The sequence below is a fragment of the Engystomops pustulosus genome, chromosome 1 (genome assembly GCF_040894005.1).
Source record: "Engystomops pustulosus chromosome 1, aEngPut4.maternal, whole genome shotgun sequence".
NCBI lineage: Eukaryota > Metazoa > Chordata > Amphibia > Anura > Leptodactylidae > Engystomops > Engystomops pustulosus.
In genome coordinates this window covers 61285773-61305870 of record NC_092411.1, presented here as the reverse complement: position 1 = coordinate 61305870, position 20098 = coordinate 61285773, and the positions used below count along the sequence as shown (strand labels likewise).

Below are 20098 nucleotides of genomic sequence, written 5' to 3'. Positions count from 1 at the left end.
GGTTGAGCCAAACCTTGAAAAATCTTCGGTTTAGGTAGCCAAACCCGAACTGACTGATAACACCCGTGATCGGTTGCTACAACCAGCATTTTTAGGGTTAACAATCCCAATCAGAGCTCGATTATGGGTATTGCTGGTGGAGGTGAGTGTGAACATAAATTCTGGCTGCTGTTCAGATTTGGGTCAAGGGATTTGGGTCCCGCAATGTTCAGCACGGACCTGAACATTAAGGTTCGCGTTTACTTATCCCTAATCATAATGGCTATATGACAATATTAGGAAAGAAAAACTGAGCCTCCAAAAGCACATGTGAACACAGGCTAACATATTTTTAAAAAATGTGAACTTTTGCACCAAATATTCAGTAGCCAATATGGCCACCTTCTCTTTAATTGTTTTCACAAGTCTCGTATTAGTTTATAGCTGATACTTATATTGTAAAGTTCCCCCTTTAGACCTTTCTAAAAGCATGGTAATAAAGAAGGAAACATATCATGAATGAGTTAACTTTTTCTGAATAGTAGGAGTTAATTATCTGTAATGGAACACTTTCTTCACAATTGTCTTTAATGTTCAATGGTTTTTCCCAAAAGATGACAGTAGTTTTTGCCAGTTTTTTCTTAAACTGCAATGTTTCGTCTTCTGTGCTTATATTGCACAATTTATTTTCCTGCCAAATACTACTGCTGGATACTGAAATTATGTCCATTAGGGAATATCTAAAATTATTGCATTAGAAAATGGATCCTACAAATATTATACTCATAATATTATTATTATTATTATTATTATTCTCACTTGTTAATGACATTACTATTTTTGCTTGATGCAGGTATTGCTTGTTTTATGTACATCTGCAAAATATACTGTAAAGAAAGCAAACAAGAGATGGCGAAAGGAATTGTTAGGGACATGAGGAGAATGGCATAGAGTGCCTAATATGAGAAAAAAGAAAACTTTATACAAACTATATACCATACAGATTATATTAAGAAGCAATTGAAACCAAGTGAACAGGTTATATACACACAGTCGCAACAGCAGATATGTGCTGAGCCCAAGCTTAGAGAAGAGGGGAAGGGTGAATGCTGCTCACCCCTCCCCTCTCCATAGGGAGCTGAAGATCGTTCCACAAATCAGGGCAGCCACACAGCTCGGACACAGTGCGGTGCAACACAATGGGGTACATTTACTTATCTGTCCAACATTGTCCGCCGATTATGCACTCTGCCGTGATTTGCTAAGATCGTGCACCTGATATCCTGCATGTGTCGCTTCCCTGCTCAGGTCCGACGGCGTTCACCTTCTTTTTCCTGGTGTATGTAAGTGCATTGTCTTGTGACACAAATTGAAAGTTAAATCCCACGCTCAGTCCGAATCAGTCGGATCGTCGGCATGCACCTGATTTCTGTCGCATGGAAGACAGCGCAGCTGCACCAAAATGCGATAGCATGTGACACAATCCCAGCACAAACCCCTGTTAAATACCTTTCAAAGCTGCGCAAATCCCGAAAACCGTGAAAAGTCTGACGATAGTGTGATCCGCAATCCTTAGTAAATAAGCCCCAATATGCATAATGCGCGTCTTTGACCGCTGTGAGCTTGCTGCTGTCTTTGCCGTTAGCTCATGGCCGCCTCTCCTGGACATGTGAATTATACTTGGTCCAATGCTGAAACTGGTGCTTCAAAACAATCATGTCCAGTAGATGTCGATGTAGCAGTGACACGCACACAAGAGGTAGTTGTCTTTGGTACAATGATTCAGCCTTTGAAGCTGCATTAGCTGATCACCAGCCAGTATATGCAAGTGTATGGTTACAAAGTACATGGAGTGTAGTGGTTATTGTGAGATATTTTGTTTTTCAGAATTTGATGGAATTGGAAAATGTGTTATTCATGATCTCCTTCCTTCTAAAATCAACTTTTTGAAATTATGCTAATGAGGGGGTTATGCTTATGCCCATCCGTTCTCTGTCTGTGCAGACACTTTGCAGTTTCACTTATGTCTTCCCCTCTCAGCACTTCCACTCCATCTGCTTGATGTAATCGCATACTAGCACCAATCTCATGGCAGCACCAGCAGTAACTGACACCGCTGACACCCACCACATATGGAGAGATCTCAGCCTGTGAGTTCTCTCATACAGCCCTTACTGATGTACAACATATGAAACCAGACAATGTGGTGATTCTCCCCCCCCCCCCCCCCCAGAGAGTGCTGGTTGAAATCATTTAATCACAGAGGAACCTGCTGGTTGAAAGTGCCAAACATAAGAACATTATTAGCCATCATTTTATCTGAATGAGACTCCACATGGTTATATTGCAGTATTCTAGAAATAGCACTGAATCCTCAACAGCTTCTACACTTTTTTCAAGTAGCCTATTTCATGTACTAGCATGAACAATCATCACTTGTAACTGGTGCACGCTTGATCAATTGTGGTACAATAACTCAGCTATGTGTTTTTACAAATAGATAAAAGAAGATTTAATGCCATAAGAAATTTATAAGATGATCCTCTAGAAAAATTGGAAATCAGGAAATTCCCTCCCATGTGGGTTCTTTTTAAACATATTTATGACTAAGGTTGGCGTCATTCCTAGATGAAAAATATAAAAGTTTTCCACATTGTACATGTGTTGTATTTTTAAGGCATATGGCTGACAAAAGAAGTAGTTTTAGTTACATTAGTAGAATCTCTGAGATGCAACAGCTGTTCAGTGTTTTTAGCTATCAAGCCCCATAAAATATTAGTGAAAACCATTTTAATTGTATGGTATATTCTCTATACCTCTATATATTCTCCTCGTATTATCCAAAGCCATATTTTCCTCCCAAAAGTTAAAAAAGTGAAAAAGTGAAAAAGATAAAAGTAATTCTAAAATACTACATTAATTTACCTATCAACTAGATCACAAGTAATTAAACTGCAGGGTTCAGAATAAGAATGAGCGGACCCAGTCGGGTTTGGGTTGGGCGAGTTTGGCAGAACCTTGAACAAATGTTTGATTTGGGTACCTAAACCCAAACACACCTGTGATTGATGCTGGTGACATGTGTGCACTGCTCCCTGTGACATAATGGAGAAGCAATAATCCTAGGGATAATGGTAATGCCCAGCACCGATTAACTGGGTCTGCTCATCCCTAATACTGAAATCTGCAGTTCAATTGCCTATTACTAGTGATCTAGTTGATAGGTCAGTAAATGAAGTGATTTAGGTGTCAGTGGTAGATGTGAAAAGCTGGTCATGTATTCTTGGTGAGTCCAAATCCGCACTGCTAGTTAAGGTCCACTCATCACTATTGACTATACTGGTGGTGAGGGAGTGCATCAATGGGTCAAAAGTAAAGCAAAGAGAGGAACATAAGTTTCCCTTAGCTGTCCTGTATTGAAGAGGACTTCTAGAATCAGCTGGTCCAGTAAGCCATCCCTGTAGTCCCACATAAATTAATGAATTGCAGGATGAACCCTGGCCTTATGAAAAAAACCCTTTAAGGATGGCACTGCTGGCCAAACCTTGATCCTTGCCCCAGTTTGTCCAGTGCTGGGTTTAGTATACAGTAAAATAACAAAAACTTGAAATTAAGATGTGCTATTTTAGCATGGCTTGTATACCCATTTTCTTGTGTGAAGGTATAACAAATCAGCCCCACTTTAGCACTGCTGTCCTAAGAAATGTTACTCAAGTACATATTTTGTTGCAAAAAAAAATGTCTACTGGGTTTAGCATCCAGAGAGCTTTACCAGAGGTTACAGAATAAGACCTCATTCACACGGCCGTAAGGGGGACGTAGATACGCGACGTATATACATCAGATATACGTCCCCCATAGGCCGGCAATTGGAGTGATGTGCCGTACCGTTCTGTAGCCATGAAAAGATAAGACATGTCCTCTCTTTTATTGGCATATGGCGCCGCCCGCCATATATCCCTATGGAGAGGGGCGGGAAGGAGCAACTCTTACCTCCTCCTCCTCTCTTAACGCTGATGTCTGCCTGCCGTGCTACGGTACAGCGGGCACACGTGTGCCTGAATGTTGCCTAACTAGGGGTCATCTGTAAGTTGGGTGTCTTTAAGTTGGGGACCGCCTGCGTATAAAACTACCTAAAATAGTTATGCATCTATTAGCCACTGCTTGTCCTCCTCTCTGCAGTCAAATTCACAACATCAAAGTAACTAAGGAATGAGGAATTTTTTTCTGATGTATACAAAGTTTGTTGAAAAGTTGTCATTTAAATAGTGAAAACTGGTCATTTCAACTTATATTCATATAATATATATATATATATATGTATATATGAATATAAGTTGAAATGACCAGTATTCACTATTTAACCTGCTACCTCTAAAATCCACTCCCTTACCACCTCATTCAGCCTCTTACAGTGGTCCTCCACATCCACTCACAAAGAGGGCCATACACTTGACTTAATTTTCACCCACCTCTGTTTTTATCCAACCTGTCTAACTATACTCTCCTCCTATCAAACCACAACTTACTCACTTTCTCTACCAATCTGGCTTCAACCACTCCTGCAGTCCTACACACCCACGTAGGACTCTCAGATATCTGGACACCTGCAAACTCTCTGAGACTCTCCTACCTCTCTCTTCCATATCCTCATGCAAGGAGGTAAAACATGCTGCTACTTTCTACAACAACACAGTTTCTTCAGCCTTGGACTATAGTCTCCCTCACTCTCATTACAACTAGACAACCCAACTGGCATCCCTGGCACACCAACCTCACAAAACAAAGTGCCAGGAGTGCTGAATGGGGTTGGAAGAAATCCTTCTCTAAGGAAGACCTTCTGTCATACAAGCAGGCAGCCTTCACCTACAAATGCGCACTTGCATCTGAATTACTTCATAAATCTAATATCTTCCTTATCTCACAACTCCACACTTTGCCTCACACTTTAAAGACAAAATAGACAGCATTAGGGAAAGTCTTAACCTTAACTCACTCACAATATCCAATCTCCATCCCTGTTATCTACCTTCTATTCCCTTACTGATGGGAAGTTTCCTCCATGCTGTCAAGCTCACATCTCACTACTTGTGTGCTTGATCCAATTCATCATATATTATTCCCAACCTCACCACTGAGCTCATCCCAGCACTAACTTATCTCTTTAACCTTTCTGTATCCACTGGTATTGTTCCATCTTCCTTTAAACACACAACTGAACTATGTAGAACTATCTCCCTACCTTTTGTCCAACTTTCTCCATGACAAACTGCAATCTGCCCAACCCAATCACTCCACTGAGAATGAACAAAGTTTTTAATGACCTACTGTCAGCCAAGGCAAAATATCACTACATTCTTCTCCTCCTTGATCTGTCCTTTCTTTGACACTGTTGACCATTCTCTCCTGCTGCAGACGTTATATTCACTGACCTAACCCTCTCCTGGATCTCCTCATAACTCTCCAACTGGACAATTAGGGTCTATCACTCCCATACCACCTCTTCATCTCACCCCTCCCTGTTGGTGTCGCTCAAGGTTCTGATCTATGACCCCTAATCTACACCTCAGGCCTGAAACTAATTAAGCCCCATGGCTTCCAATACCACTTCTATGCAGATGGCCCTCAGATCTATATTTCTGGTTCAGAAATATCCTCTCTTCTGGATAGACTTCCAGAGTGTCTAATAGCCACATTCTCCTTTTTCTCTTTCCGTTTTCTAAAACTTAACATGGTCAAAACAGAACTCATAATCTTTGCTCTACCTAACACATCCTTCCCACCTGACCTAACCATCACATTTCATGATTCCACACTTCTCCCGGTCCCTAAAGTCTGCTGCCTTGGGTCATGTTTGACTCTGCCTTATCCTTTAAGCCTCACACACAGGTCCTTGCTACAACCTGCCGCCTTCATCTCAAGAACATATCTCGCACCAAACCTTCCTCAATCCAGAGTCTACAAAAATTACTAGTCCATGTCCTTATCATCTCCTGCTTGGACTACTGCAACATTCTTCTAACTCTCTAACGGCCTTTCAATCCATCCTAAACTCTGCTGTCTGACTAATCCATCTGTCTCCTCGTTTCTCCTCTGCCTCTCCTCTCTACCAGTCTCTCCACTGGTTACCCATTGCACAGCAAATTCAATTTAAAATATTAACAATGCTATACAAAGCCATCCACAACCTATCCCCTTTATACATCTCTGAACTCATCAGGCAATACAGCCCCATACATAATCTCCATTCTTTACAGGACCCTCAGCTTCACTCTATTACTATCCTTCTCACATCCGTATCCATGACTTCTTCTGTGCATCTCCCATACTCTGGAACTCTCTACCAAAATGTCTCAGACTGTCCCCCACTTTCCAAACCATCAAACGTAACCTGAAAACCCACCTGTTCAGGATCGCCCACAATGCACAATTACTGCTCTGCTCAATCTACCCCCCCCCCCCCCCACAGACAGGTTTCTCCTTCCGTTTGTCTCCTGATCACTGTAGTTTTGTATTTTGTACTATCAATTGTTTTTGCCTTAATGTAATGTATGTGAACCCCTTAGTGATTGTGCATCACTATGGAATTAATGGTGCTCTATAAATAAATAATAATAAAAGTAGTAAAGCTGTTTCATTGCTGTTGTGTGACAGGTTCACTGTCAGCATCTTTCAGCCCTTATGATATCCATACCCAGCCAGTACTGTTACTGCTATAGTATTAATTGAAATCTAGACATCACAGAATTGTTTTACTACAGCCTGTCTGGTAGAAGTTGGCATAAACACATAGAAGAAATAGATGTTCGCATTTTTGAATATTTATGCTTGGAAAAATCTCGATTCAAGCCATCTGCAAAGAATATTATATTTACATTTGGAATGAATACACTGCAAATGGAAATGCTGCTGTTTCTAAAGGCTGCAATGGTTTTGTTTAAGGGTCTTTTTGAAAGAAATTCTCCATTGTTTACATGATGTGTAATTGAGGTTCATTACATGTCACAGCCATATTAATCACATCAGTCGTAATGGAGCTGATGCTGGTAGCCATCACATATGTCTTTAACTGGCTTATGTTAACATTGTCCTTTGCTGTAATACTGTGTAAATATATTCAGGATATTACAAGAATATTTTGATGGAAGTTAAATTCTTAGCAATAGATTATATTTTATGCCTGTATAGTGTATTTGCTATATAATTTTTTGAGGGTTTGTAAAGTAATGTATGCATAGATTAAGGGCAGCACCAAAGTTTGGTCCATGAATCACAGACCTGCTTTACACACTAAACCCACTCCCATATGCAGCAGCGCTGATAATGTAATCTTTATCATCTGTGCATCATCAATATGATATGGATATGAGTCCTGTCCTAAGGAGTGTGTTTGGTCTGTGAAGCAGGACTCTGCACGTGTGAAACCGCCCTACAATATTTATGTAAGGCTAGGTCTACAATTTACAATTTACAAATTCCCTTTCACATCGAACCTCACTCAACACTGTTGTCCTTAGAGCCTTCTATGTTTGTATGAAACCGCAGGTATTCTTATAGAGATTTTTTTACCAATTGACATCATGAGTGGAAAGATGTCAAAAGACAAATGTTAAACACATTTTTCACATGTAGTGCCCAAAACTACTTTACCGTATATACTCGGGTATAAGCCAAGTTTTTCAGCACAAAAAATGTGCTGAAAAACCCTAACTCGGCTTATACTCAAGTCTGTAAAAAAAATGTATTCCCCTTCCCCCGGAAGGTCCTCTTCTGGCCAACGATGTTCCAGCTCCCTCTCTCCGTGCAGTGCCGTCGCTCAAGCTCCAATGTATTACATAGTCGGAACTGCTGACAAACTTCCTATAAGCCCCAGATATTGTATGGGTGTACTGAAATAATGATCTCAGTCATTCAATGAAACTCAATCATTAAATGTTGGTCATTTGGACGGCAAATTCAGGGCTAAAGAGGGAGAGATTTTGTGGATTGCACATTGTACAATCTGTATGGATGGGATTAACATTATCTTGTGCAAGCCATTACATGGCCATCTTATCCAAGTATCTCTCAATATATGGTTTATGAACAAGCAATGACCCCCTGAAACTGCCTTCCTCAGTCAGTCTTTTATGATCAGTGAGAAATGCCATGTAAATCATAATAAATGGGATCATCTGACGGTATAATAAAACTCTTTCATGTAGGTATACTCAAGCTTTACTAATATAAAGCTTGCTAAATATCTAATTTCACTGTGTGACAAGAACATTGGATTAAAATTAAAATTTGGGGAATTTATTAAGACTGGCATTTTGTATATGAAAAGTCGCCGGCAGCAGCGAGTGCGCTGGCGTGGGGACAGTAATGTCGTGTGCTGGCCCACTCCCGGCCGGCCGCACCCTTCGCTGGACTGGCCACGGCCCCCCTCATGCCCCTTCACGCCTCACTGGCGTGAAGGTGGCGGAGAGGGCAAAATAATCTCAAGAACTAGCAACAAGCTAGCATTTGCGATTATTTCAGGGCCTTAAAAAATGCCCCATTATTTCTCCCTATAGCGCTCAGCACGGCTGATATACTGATATAACCAGACATATGCTCTCCACTTAGACAAATCTGGTGTAGATTTCAGCTATAGACTCTACTGGTTTTGCAGAATAGAGTTATTTTCATGCCTGGTCTGCCATCCCAACTCACGTAAAGTGGCGTGCGGGACAAAAAACAAAAAAAGGACTGAAAATGGGGCATGTTTTATGCTTTGTCCACCAGAAAACTGGCTGATGGGGCATAATAGATCCCCCAAGGTGTTAAGATGTTGTGCCTAGTAAGCAGGCTTACTTGCACATCTTAATCTGTGCATTATTAATCATTAATAGCTTCCAAAATCTGCATTTTATTTTTTCAAACAGTCAAGCTTAGGTTGAGGATTAATGTGTATATATTGGCCTCTACTCTGTTCCTCTGTTTGCTTACATCTGGATCATCATAAAAATTACAGTGGAAAAAACTGTCTTATTGACCTCTCTTCATCTTCTTTCTGCTAAACTAGATCACATTTAAAGTTAAATACTCCTTAGAAAAAGAAAGTATACCCTCTTTAAATTCTGGAAATACAACCTCAGATAAACAACACAGAACACATTATTCTGTGATGTAATGTGTGTCATGATCTGGTTTTAAAATATTTGCATACAATATGGGCAATATGTGATACAATTTAGATCACCAACCCACGCCCATTGCTTGCTGAATGCTGCTTCTGCATTTCAGGCCAGATATTACATTTATGATGCATCACCTGGTTTTTTGCAGCAATTTAATGTTAACACTACAAAATACATTGTGATAGACAAGGAACTCTGTAGCCTTTGCATTTTACTAGTCTTGGTCAGCCACTTACAAAAACTTGGTCAAAAGCGAGGAGCATGATGTAAAACATTAAGTATACTCTTACTACTTAGGAATTAATAGGGCAAGTAGGAAGTGCTGATAATCAAATTCCTTAAAATTCAATGATGATCAGCAGGTGTGACCAGGAAGCTAGGTAGGGTTAAAAGTAAATTTTGAAAAAATTTGAAGAGAACCATTTTATTATGAGTAAGACTGTGGAAAATATTTTTGAATTAGAATCTTAGCTGTATCCAGCACTTCCATTCACCGGTGAATGCGCTATGCTCGGTAATCTCCGGTGCTCCCCAGTATTGAATGAAATGTGCATGCTTGACCTGCTGCTCCACCCATTTGTGAGGACAGAACCCCGGTTTCTGGATTGTTCTTTTTGTGAGTGGGGTCCCAGCAGTTCCACCTTCACTTATCAGCTCTTCTATTGGATAGTATACAACTTGCACACTTGACAAAACCCCTGTAAGATAATATACAGATTATAAGGCAGCAGCTCAAGAATATATGGAGGTTATTTGCATAAATGGCTGTTTTTGCTGCAGATTGAATCACGACAGGGTGTCCAATGCCGAATTCCAAAGCAATTCAGTACAGCGTGTCCCCAATCTTATAGAGGTGTACCTTATTGTGCTAATTGATGTCACAATACCTTTCCAAAATTTGTAAAATGATCTGGTTTCAACAAGGGACATTACTTATTGTGAAAAATTCATAAAGCCACTTGCCATTATGAATAAAAACATAGCTAATGATCCTGTAGTTTGGTCCTTTATCACTTGGTATGAAATTTTCAAAAATTGGAACCACTAAAAGTGAAATATATATGTATTTATATTACAATTTATCATCTTTATCATTTATCATCTTAGAGTTTTCTTTTTTATTATTAATATTTAGTATTATCTTTATAATTAGGCATATATTCAGTATGTAATAACATTTTATAAAAGAGACCATTCTTATAATTAAAGGCAAATAATTTAAATGTGCCATCTGGTTTTTCAATTTCCTCAATTTCTGTTTTCTTACTAGTTTTGCTGAATTTAAGCTTTTGAGATCATCTGATGGTGCTGACCGGATTTGAATATTTTCTTTTTCTGTTTTTACTTTCAGACTACAGAACAGGGCCCTGCTTCACTCAAGTCAGCAATCAGATGTGTCAGGGTCAGGTGACTGGTATCGTGTGCACAAAAACTCTCTGCTGTGCAACCATTGGACGTGCCTGGGGACACCCATGTGAGATGTGCCCTGCTCAACCACAACCCTGCCGTCGTGGCTACATTCCCAATATACGCAGTGGAGCCTGCCAAGGTAAACTGCTTCACACTAATGTGCATCTGTAATAAATTCATTTCCTGTACATAGCATAAATCAATAAATTTAACCATGAATGTAATGGTCACGCTACTATTTAACAGACCATGCCAATCAATCCTTCAAACATTGCGGAATCACATGTATTAAATCAGCTCCTTAAGCTATATGCATCTCAAATGTTTTATAAAATGCAATCAGTTAAGAAATGCTTATATGTAGAAAAGATTCATGTTCCTCAGTGGTTCTCAATTTTAGCAGATAGGACTTACTGAAAAAGCTTCTGAGGATATCTCATGTTACTCTCTGCATGGACTTTATAGCTCTCTCAGGACCAGCAATGCAACTCAGTGAAGGAATAGGCAAGAATAGTTTGGTGCGATAACATAATAAATATTTAAATCTTCTCATTAAAAAAAAAATCACACAAATGTTAAGCATTAGACATGAAACTACTAAGGCAACCAAAAACTTTGGCTCCTGAAAAAATATCACTGCCAATCATAAAAATGTTGTTCAGGGTTTGTCAAATAATGAGTAATTTGCTGAAATAAATACATAAGCAAAATTCACCTGTTACACCCCACTCCCACCATTCTAGTACTGCGGCTATGGTGGTCCCCATTGGTATTTCTTCATATTGCTGTAGTGATAACATCCCTTCGTGTTAATATGATCTTTCCAACCTAAAGCTGGCCTCAGCAGTTTTGTACTTTACATGAAGGCATCAATATCCCTCAATATCAGTGTTTGGCGGCAGCAGTCGCAGAGATGCACAACATGTCATAGCTGGCACAAAGTAAATATAAAGGTATGGTGAAGACCATCAGCGTTGAAATTATTTTAAAATTGAATTGCCCTCTCCATCAGATAAGTATAAGATCTGTGCTGAGGACACAACCTTGATGCACCAACTTCCTCATTAGCATATGGATTAAACTAGGAAACTCTAAATGGCATAATGGTCAGAAATAGGGATGAACATGAAAGTTCGGTACAAGAACGGGTCCGGCAAGATGCAACACTATTTTCCTGAGGATTATTGCTCAGGTAGCTTATCATAGAGTAAGTGGAGGCGTATTATGATGGCATTTAAAGAGTTAACACCCGCGATCAATGTGATATTGCAGTTAGAATTATAATAAATTAAATATTAAAGATATGTTAGAAATCACAGAGAATTTCTCTACAACATGCTATCAGCAGATTATTGGAGGCAATAGACTCATACAAATACAAAATTTTAGTATATTTCCTGCTGCTTTTTCTGTTAAATCCAGGACATTCCCTTTATACTATAAATTACCAATTCCTTTAGACCTCAGAACAGTTAATTTAAATAAATCTAAAAAAATTGAATGATAGCAAGTAAGGGCAATTTTTGGGGCATTCCTTTTTTAGGCTTTTATGCAGTACCGCATGCCACAATTTAGTGCTAGGTGCATGGAAATTCCATCATATTTTAAATTGCTGCATATTCAATTTGCAAAACATTAAGGCTTGTCCTTCATTGTGTTGTAATTTCAATAAATTTGAATATAATGCAGAAGTGAGTGACTTAGCTAGTGTCTCCTCTGTGTTTAGGGAACACACAGAAAGTCTACTGCATCAGAGACCAGTACTCAGAGTATTGTCTTATTATTTAAAGGGAACCTGTCACCAGGAGACCCCTTTTTTGCAACCCCCCTGTCCTCATAGAGCATTGCACATACACTGGTAAACATTTTTTGTATGAAAAATCGGAACAAAAGATATCTTATATATTATCTTTCAATTACATGTACTGTGTAACTAGTCTAGTCGCCCACTGTACTGTCCCTTCACCTAAAATTTTATTTTACTTGACTTTCCTTTGTGTGCATGGGGGGAGGATGTGGGAGGGGCTTTAACTGACGATAAAATTATATGAAAGAATTTAGACTTGCTGACCATTTCATGTATATGAGTTTCCCAGACTGTAGATGTCGGGGTACAATTAACAATTGTTGAACTTCAACAAGTTTAATCGAAGCTGCTTACAGTAGGGTATGGCATCGGTTCTCCAAGGGCTTATGAAGTAGTTATGAAGAACAGTTATATGGGAAAAGTTTAAGAATTTAAGGTTATGTTTCTGGTGTCTAGGATTATCATTATCTTTAGATAGTTTAACAAATTAATGAGTACAATAATTTCCGCAACAATGGATTATTTGACATCCAGAACCTCGCAAAAAAAAATAATAATCCATTTACTTCCACTCTTGAGCAATCTCATTTTCTATTACTCCCAAAATACAGCTTTTCAGATCAAATACAATCTCAATGTCAATAAACAATAAAGAGAAAGCTCTTATCTTGCAGCAATACTAGAGTAGGTGAACATACATACTATAAAGTAATACTTTAACTTTAATATAAATGTGCCTTAATGCAAAATTTTATTGAGTCATGTTTTAATACTGCTGTTAAACACAGCGCTACGTTCAGACCTTCTGAGATTTTTGCACTTAACATGTTTATTTTGAACATAACCAGAATATTACAACAGAGAACAAAGACATAACTAAGTGATAAAGTAACAAGCGGGGGTGGACTGGTCAAAGGCTATAGCAGGCAGGAATAAACTATTCCCCAGTGACACTAAATTTTGTCTTTATTCTCCTTACATAAATACATAATCCGCTATGTTTTCTGTTATCTGTGCAAATTACAGTAAAAGTATAGTAGTATGTTTATTGTAAAATAGATTAAATGCATGGTCATTATCATTAAATTAGACAGTGATGTCACTATATCCAAAATGAATTGTTTGGCGCCATTAATTTAGAGTCATAGGGGAGAAGTATCAGGACTTGTACTCCAGTTTTCTGGCCACATGCCCTGAAATGATGGCAATCACTTGCAACATGCAAGTTATTGTGATTATTTCCCCTTTACACTGCCTCCTCGTCCACTCTGGCAGTGGAGTGGGCCAGCATGGGTGGCTACTGCCCCGTGTCTGTGCACTCACTATAGCCTGGCAAAAGGAAAAAAATCACAAAAACTATACAATTACCCAGCCCTTTGATTTTTTAATCTTGTTTTTTCCTTGCCATTTATCATTAATTTTTACCATAATTCTTTTACTGAAACTAGTTGTTCCCCTGTTGGCCAAGCCAATAACTTTTGCTAGTTACAAATACCCTTTAAGTCATGTCAACCACCAGCTTAAGAGGGAACTAATTAGTAGATGATTCATTCCTGTGTTCAACACAGGATGCAATCTATGATATGGGATAACAAAGGGCACTGGGGCTCTATATTATTTGTGTCCCCCAAAGGCAGAAACTTTCAGCAGAAATGGATATTAAACCATTGTAATTAAGCAACTAAACACCTTTTAGATCCATGTTTCATTTTTTTCCAAGTTTGGTGGCATTATCCAGAAAATAAACTTTAAGTTAGGTGTTAATTGAATGTATAAAGTCAAGGAGGAGGAGAGCTCACTACTGAAGTCAAGCTCTCTCCTCTTCAGAATGCCCCCCTTTCTGTCACTAACAGTCCTGTGTCCAGAAACATCATAACTTGCTCTCCTGAAGCCTGATCCTTGATGTAAATCAAAGGGGCATTCTGAGACAGAAAGAGCTTGACTTCAGTAGTAAACTCTCCATTTTTAGTTGATTTTCTGGATGATGCCACCATGTTGGGCCATGATCTGGAAAGTGTTAAAGGAAACCTGTCATCAGAAATTGGCCTAGTAAACTATGTTTTCAACACTAACAATACCAGTATGTTGTCAAGCAGTTGAACAGCTTCTAGATCATGTTTCTTTCATGACCCATCATCCAGAAAACCAACTTTGAAGTTAGATGTAAATGAGATGTATAAAGTCAGGGAGGTAGAGAGTTTAACATTGAAGTCAAGACTCAATGGGGGGTATTTTAAGGCAGGGAAAGCTTGACTTCAGTGTTAAACTCTCTGCCTCCTTGACTTTATAACACCAATTTTCATTTCACTTCAAAGTTGATTTTCTGGATGATGCCACCACACCGGGTCATGAAAGAAACATCATCTAGAAGCTGCTCAGCTGCTTGACAACATACTGGTAGTGGTTTATTAGGCCAATTTCTAATGACAGGTTCCCTTTAGGCTGCTTGAGAACATACTAGTAATGGTTTATTAGGTCAATTACTGCCGACAAGTTCCCTTTTATCATGATATTAATGCTTACGATACCTTGGACTTGCAGTAGAAATATATGCAAGATTTACGGTTATCAAAAATGTTGGTGCCTTAATCAATACTCAATGGGGGATATTTAATAGGGCTTTTGCGCCAGGTCAGCTTATAACTAGCACTTCAGATTATTTTCCCCAATCTACCACTTTGACGACAGGGGGCGTGTAGGAGAGTGGACCAGCATTGTTTGCTCATGTACCTACGCCTGCTCACTCTAGTTAGCTGGCGAATTTTCGTATGTGAAAATTCAAAGGCTACGTTTATTTGTTCACCAGGCATGACCTGGCATACAGATAAACATTGCGCAGGACCCCGCCAGAAACAGCGAGAGGCCAAAGTCCTTTGATGTATTCGGCTGTGCCGGAGCGACAAGCGCTGGTGTATGATAAATGACCCTGAATAACCTTAAATGTCAGAAAGGTCACATAGATATAGGTTTAGTGTTATTATTCTGTATATGGAGGATCATGGTGTTCTTTTTGGCACAGTTTAGCTAGGATATTTGTGTTAAAAATAAAGTATTGTGCGGTATTAAGATTTATAGTCAGAAGTTGTGATTGTAAGCAATACTTTGTTCCAAAAGAATTTCTTCATACAGTAGTTGCTGCCTTTCCAGCATATTGTAACAGTCAGTTTATGTTTTCACTTAGTGTAAGATAAAAAAAAACTCAGAAGAATCAAATAGCCTTCTTTCATGTAGGAATATCAAGTTCTGCACATGTCTTTCAGTAGAAAGGATTTGAGGACATTTATACATAAAACGATGGGAAGGATTTGCTGGGTTAATCTTAAAATCCTGATTTTTATACTCACCGTGATATTGGCTGTAACAGCTAGTCATTTGCCATGCTAAAGTGGTTATCCCACAAAAACCTTCATGACCTATCCTGAGGGAAGAGTGAGGATATCTCTCAATACTTTTGACATTGAATGGAGAGACGGTGTGCACACATCACTGCTGCTCCATTAGCAACAAGTTCAAAAGGGCCCCCATTAAATTGGAGTGAGAAATAATTGAAATAAGTGAAAATAGAAGTCATTTGACTTTAGTGGACAGAAAGGTGGTATCATTTCCTGTGATTTCATGTAGAATATTCCTGGGAAAGGTCTTTGGATATTTTATAATAATAAAAGGTTACTTCTTTGCATCTTGCATTGCTTGGGTAAACATTGCTAGTAAAAATTATGTTTATAGAGCAGATTTTCATTGTAATCATTGAAGTATACCACAGATTATGGTATCTATATTTGCAGTATTTACACTGGACATATGGTAATTGAAATATATATACCAAAGGATGGAGAGCATGCCACAGATTGCTTAGGGTCTGATAGCAGGGACCGCACCTATCAATAGATCAGGGATCTCTATTAACACACAGACATATGCTCTTTTCATTTTTATGGAACTGCCAGACTATCCTGCATCATGAGTACAAGTGATTCCTACTATGCAGGGCTATAACTAGGAGAGTCAGGGCCCTATAGCAGACTTCTTAATGAGGCTCCCCCTTCCCCCTAAAAATATATACATATTTGTATACTCATACATGTGAGTTACAATCCCATTGGGGCACATTTATTAAGGTGCTTGTGCCAGTTTTCTGTCGGACTTTGCACATTATTTTCAGTGCAAACTGCTAGCACAGGTATGTAAGAAGTGTCTGAGACTAATTTCTGTTGCATACGACACTTTGTGGCACACACTGCACTAGTCTTCATGCAACACAAATTTCTGCACTGAAGGGGACTTTCCGGTGCTCATTCACACGTGTACCACATTTAACGTGCAAAGTCTGACAGAATTTTGTTGCACAACCTATCTTAAAGGTGTAGCAAAAAAAAAAAAAGTGGTGCACTCTGTCGGAGCAGTGCAGGGGGTGCCAGATTCATGCAGCACGGGTGCCAGAAATCCTGAAGCTGGTGCACACTGCACTATACACAGCCAAACTGCACATAGTACTGACTGCACTCTTCTTAGTCAATGTGCCCATACTATATATACACAAGACATATACATACAGCATATGCATACATACATACTGTACCATATACACCCATGCAGCAAATACACATTACATATAGAGTATATACACATAAAGCAAATATACACATAGATACAATACCATATACAGCCATATCCGCTGCTATGGCTATTAACCCTGTATTGTCCCTGCTTCTTAGGATGAGTGGACCCGAACCGCAATTCAGGTCCGGTCATCCTTAGAAATGTTCAGGTTTCAGTTAACCCCCAAAGGGGGATAATAATTAGTAATATTATTAGAATTAGTAGCAGTATGATCAACACCAATTATTTCAAATTAGTCAAAATGGCAATTTTTTTGTTTTTCTTTCCTATTATGAAGTTTCAATAGTAAATGTACTTACACACAAATGTATTTGCAAACTTTCCAGATATTGATGAATGTCAGGCAATCCCAGGACTCTGCCAAGGAGGAAACTGCATTAACACAGATGGGTCTTATGAATGCAGGTGTCCTGTTGGCCATAAGCAGAGTGAAACAACACAAAAATGTGAAGGTGAGTCCTATAGAAATACCTGAAGACAGGAATGTTTTAAAATATGAATTTGAAAAATAAAAGAGTGAATAAACAGCAGTACGGCCCTTGCTGTGGGATTCCCGCCCAATATATGTATTTTCCTTTATGATAATATGATCATTTGGGGGAACATCTTGGCTGTTGTTGTAGCTGTGTTTCATGGATCCGCTGTGGATTATTTCTCATTAACTTTTATGTGTTATAGGCATGATGTGTCATGTGCAAAGGTCCCTGTTACTATCCCTTATTGATGGGCCCTTTGTCATGTATATACAGGTGTTCATTTTCATTGTGATCCTGCTGGTGATGAAAATGAGATAATATAAAGTGTCAGCTCAGGGGGTCAGTAAGAAAAGAATTTCATATACATATATATATATATATATATATATATATATATATATATATATATATATATATATATCGTGAATGAAATTAGAGCAAACTTTTTTTTCCAATCAGAATTGTTTATATAGGTGTTATCACAGTTGCATTTGGGCCTACTGGACCATATTACATTATAACAATGGTTGATCCTTCTTCCCTTTTAAGAGGTTATTCCCTTTAAATGCCATAAACATAGGTCAGCCTGTGGCCTAGTTAGAGAGGCTGAGGAGGATTATGAAGCTGCATGACCTACAGTATTCTCATAGTAAAGAGGGAGATTTATCATCAAATTTCTAAGGTAAAACTGTGCTAGTTGCCCATGGAAGCCAATCAGAGCTCAGCTTTAATGTTATAAACAGCTGTAATGAAAGCTGAGCTCTGATTGGTTGCTCTAAGAGACTTATGATAAATCTTCTCCAATGTCTTTATGAAAGAGATGGCTGAGCTGTAAAGTATTTTTTACGTCATATCCACATGATCACTTCTCACTGTGTACAGCCCCATCTAAACTTACACATTTTGTGACGGGTTTATTGGAGTATCTACCATACACCAGGTTGAGATAAGAGGGCAACGCAAACATCCTAATATCAGTGCCCTAATGTTTTTAAAACTTTAGCAACTGAACTGGGGGCTGTTACTGAATTAAAGGGTCACATAAAAAGATTTGATGGGCTGTGTCTGGAGGCATTAAGAAAAATTGCATAGGAAAGAGGGACAACATGTGGCCCAAGTCAAGCCTTTGACCAGTTATGACATTAAATGGAATTAATTATATAACAAATTAATAATTGATTGAAATTAATGGTATTTTGCTAAACTTTATTAAAAAACATAAGAGAAGAGCATATTTTTTATGTTCATTTCCCCTTAAATGAACTTCAGTGTGATTCCGACAGTTTCTGAGTCAGATGTGGTGTATGAATCCAGCAAGTGTGGCCCAGGCCTGTTCGCTGGGGTGCACACTAAACATGTCACTTTACTAAAGCCAGAAATTCCACATGGACACAGCTGAAATCTGTTAAGTGTTCGGGATATGGAGATTATAGCAAGTTCATTTGTTACAGACAGATTCTATTTTTGGGTCAACAAAGTTATATTTTGCCTTTCCCAATCTTTGTTCCAAGGTGTCTGTTCATTTTAGGCATATGTTGTGCAGTACTATAAGATGCTACACATTATCATACACATGCAGTCAAAGGATAGCTAAGTGTTCGACTACATACTTATTGCTGACAAAAAGCTATTGTCAGTTTAATACAAGGTCCAAATTTAGGTAAATGTACAATGGATTTAAAAAAATCACACCTCTTCTTCACTTGTATGACAATACACAAATACAATACGAGCTGAAACAACTGGTACTTATTAAAGTGTATGTTGACACCTAAAATATAACTTTTAATGCATATATCTTTATAAAGAGAGAGAATCACTCCCCCATATTACATGTTATATCATTTAAAACTAATATTGTGTCACAAGCCTGAATTTACCATATAGATTGAAACCTTGCCCATTTTGTCATTATGCCATACTCCTACCGTGATTCAGAAGAAATATGGTGATTTGCGTTTTGCATGGAGATTCCTAGATTGTTTTCGGGTCCTCTGAGTTATATATGGAGTTAATACGGCTAATCTGCTAATTTTTTACCCCAAAATCATGAACTCCCGCCTTCCCCTACACTTCCCCTACACTTCCCCTACAAAAGATTATACCCTGTTCCCATGATGTATTCCTGACTCGTTTCGTCTGGCGTGGGCCGACTCCTCAGTGGGAACTAGTTAGTTAGGAGTAGCTTATTTAAGGAGTTGGTTCCTGCAGGCTTTTAGCTCATGTCCTTATGGGTCCATCCACAGTGGTGGAACTTGAAGCTGACTTTATGACTTGGTGCCTGGGTGTCTTGTAACACGTTATCATGGGAACAGGGTATACAGGCGGTCTCCTACTTAAGGACACCCGACTTACAGACAACCCACAGTTACAGACAGACCCCTCTGACCTCTGGTGAAGCTTTCTGAATGCTTTACTTTAGTCCCAGACTGCAATGATCAGCTGTAAGGTGTCTGTAATGAAGCTTTATTGATAATCCTTGGTCCCATTACAGCAAAAAATTTTAAACTCCAATTGTCACTGGGGCCAAAAATTTTTTTGTCTGGATCTACAATTATAAAATATACAGTTTCGAGTTGCATACAAATTCAACTTAAGAACAAACCTCCAGACCCTATCTTGTACGTAACCCGGGGACCGCCTGT

At 38.8% G+C, this 20098-nt stretch overlaps 1 protein-coding gene and 1 long non-coding RNA gene across 2 annotated transcripts in view; one reads left to right on the top strand and one right to left on the bottom strand.

Moving 5' to 3' along the window:
* Positions 1–20098, top strand: part of FBN2 (fibrillin 2) — a 125925-nt gene that overhangs the window by 17379 nt on the left and 88448 nt on the right. The window contains exons 6-7 of the mRNA XM_072141717.1: positions 10492–10689; positions 17304–17429. Of these exons, the coding sequence (XP_071997818.1) occupies positions 10492–10689; positions 17304–17429 (324 nt within the window). The remainder of the gene's footprint in view (positions 1–10491; positions 10690–17303; positions 17430–20098) is intronic.
* Positions 9746–18174, bottom strand: LOC140121733 (uncharacterized). Its single transcript, XR_011854171.1, has 3 exons — positions 18091–18174; positions 17277–17387; positions 9746–9838 (listed from the first exon to the last, which is right to left on the bottom strand). It is a non-coding gene; the product is annotated as an uncharacterized lncRNA (long non-coding RNA).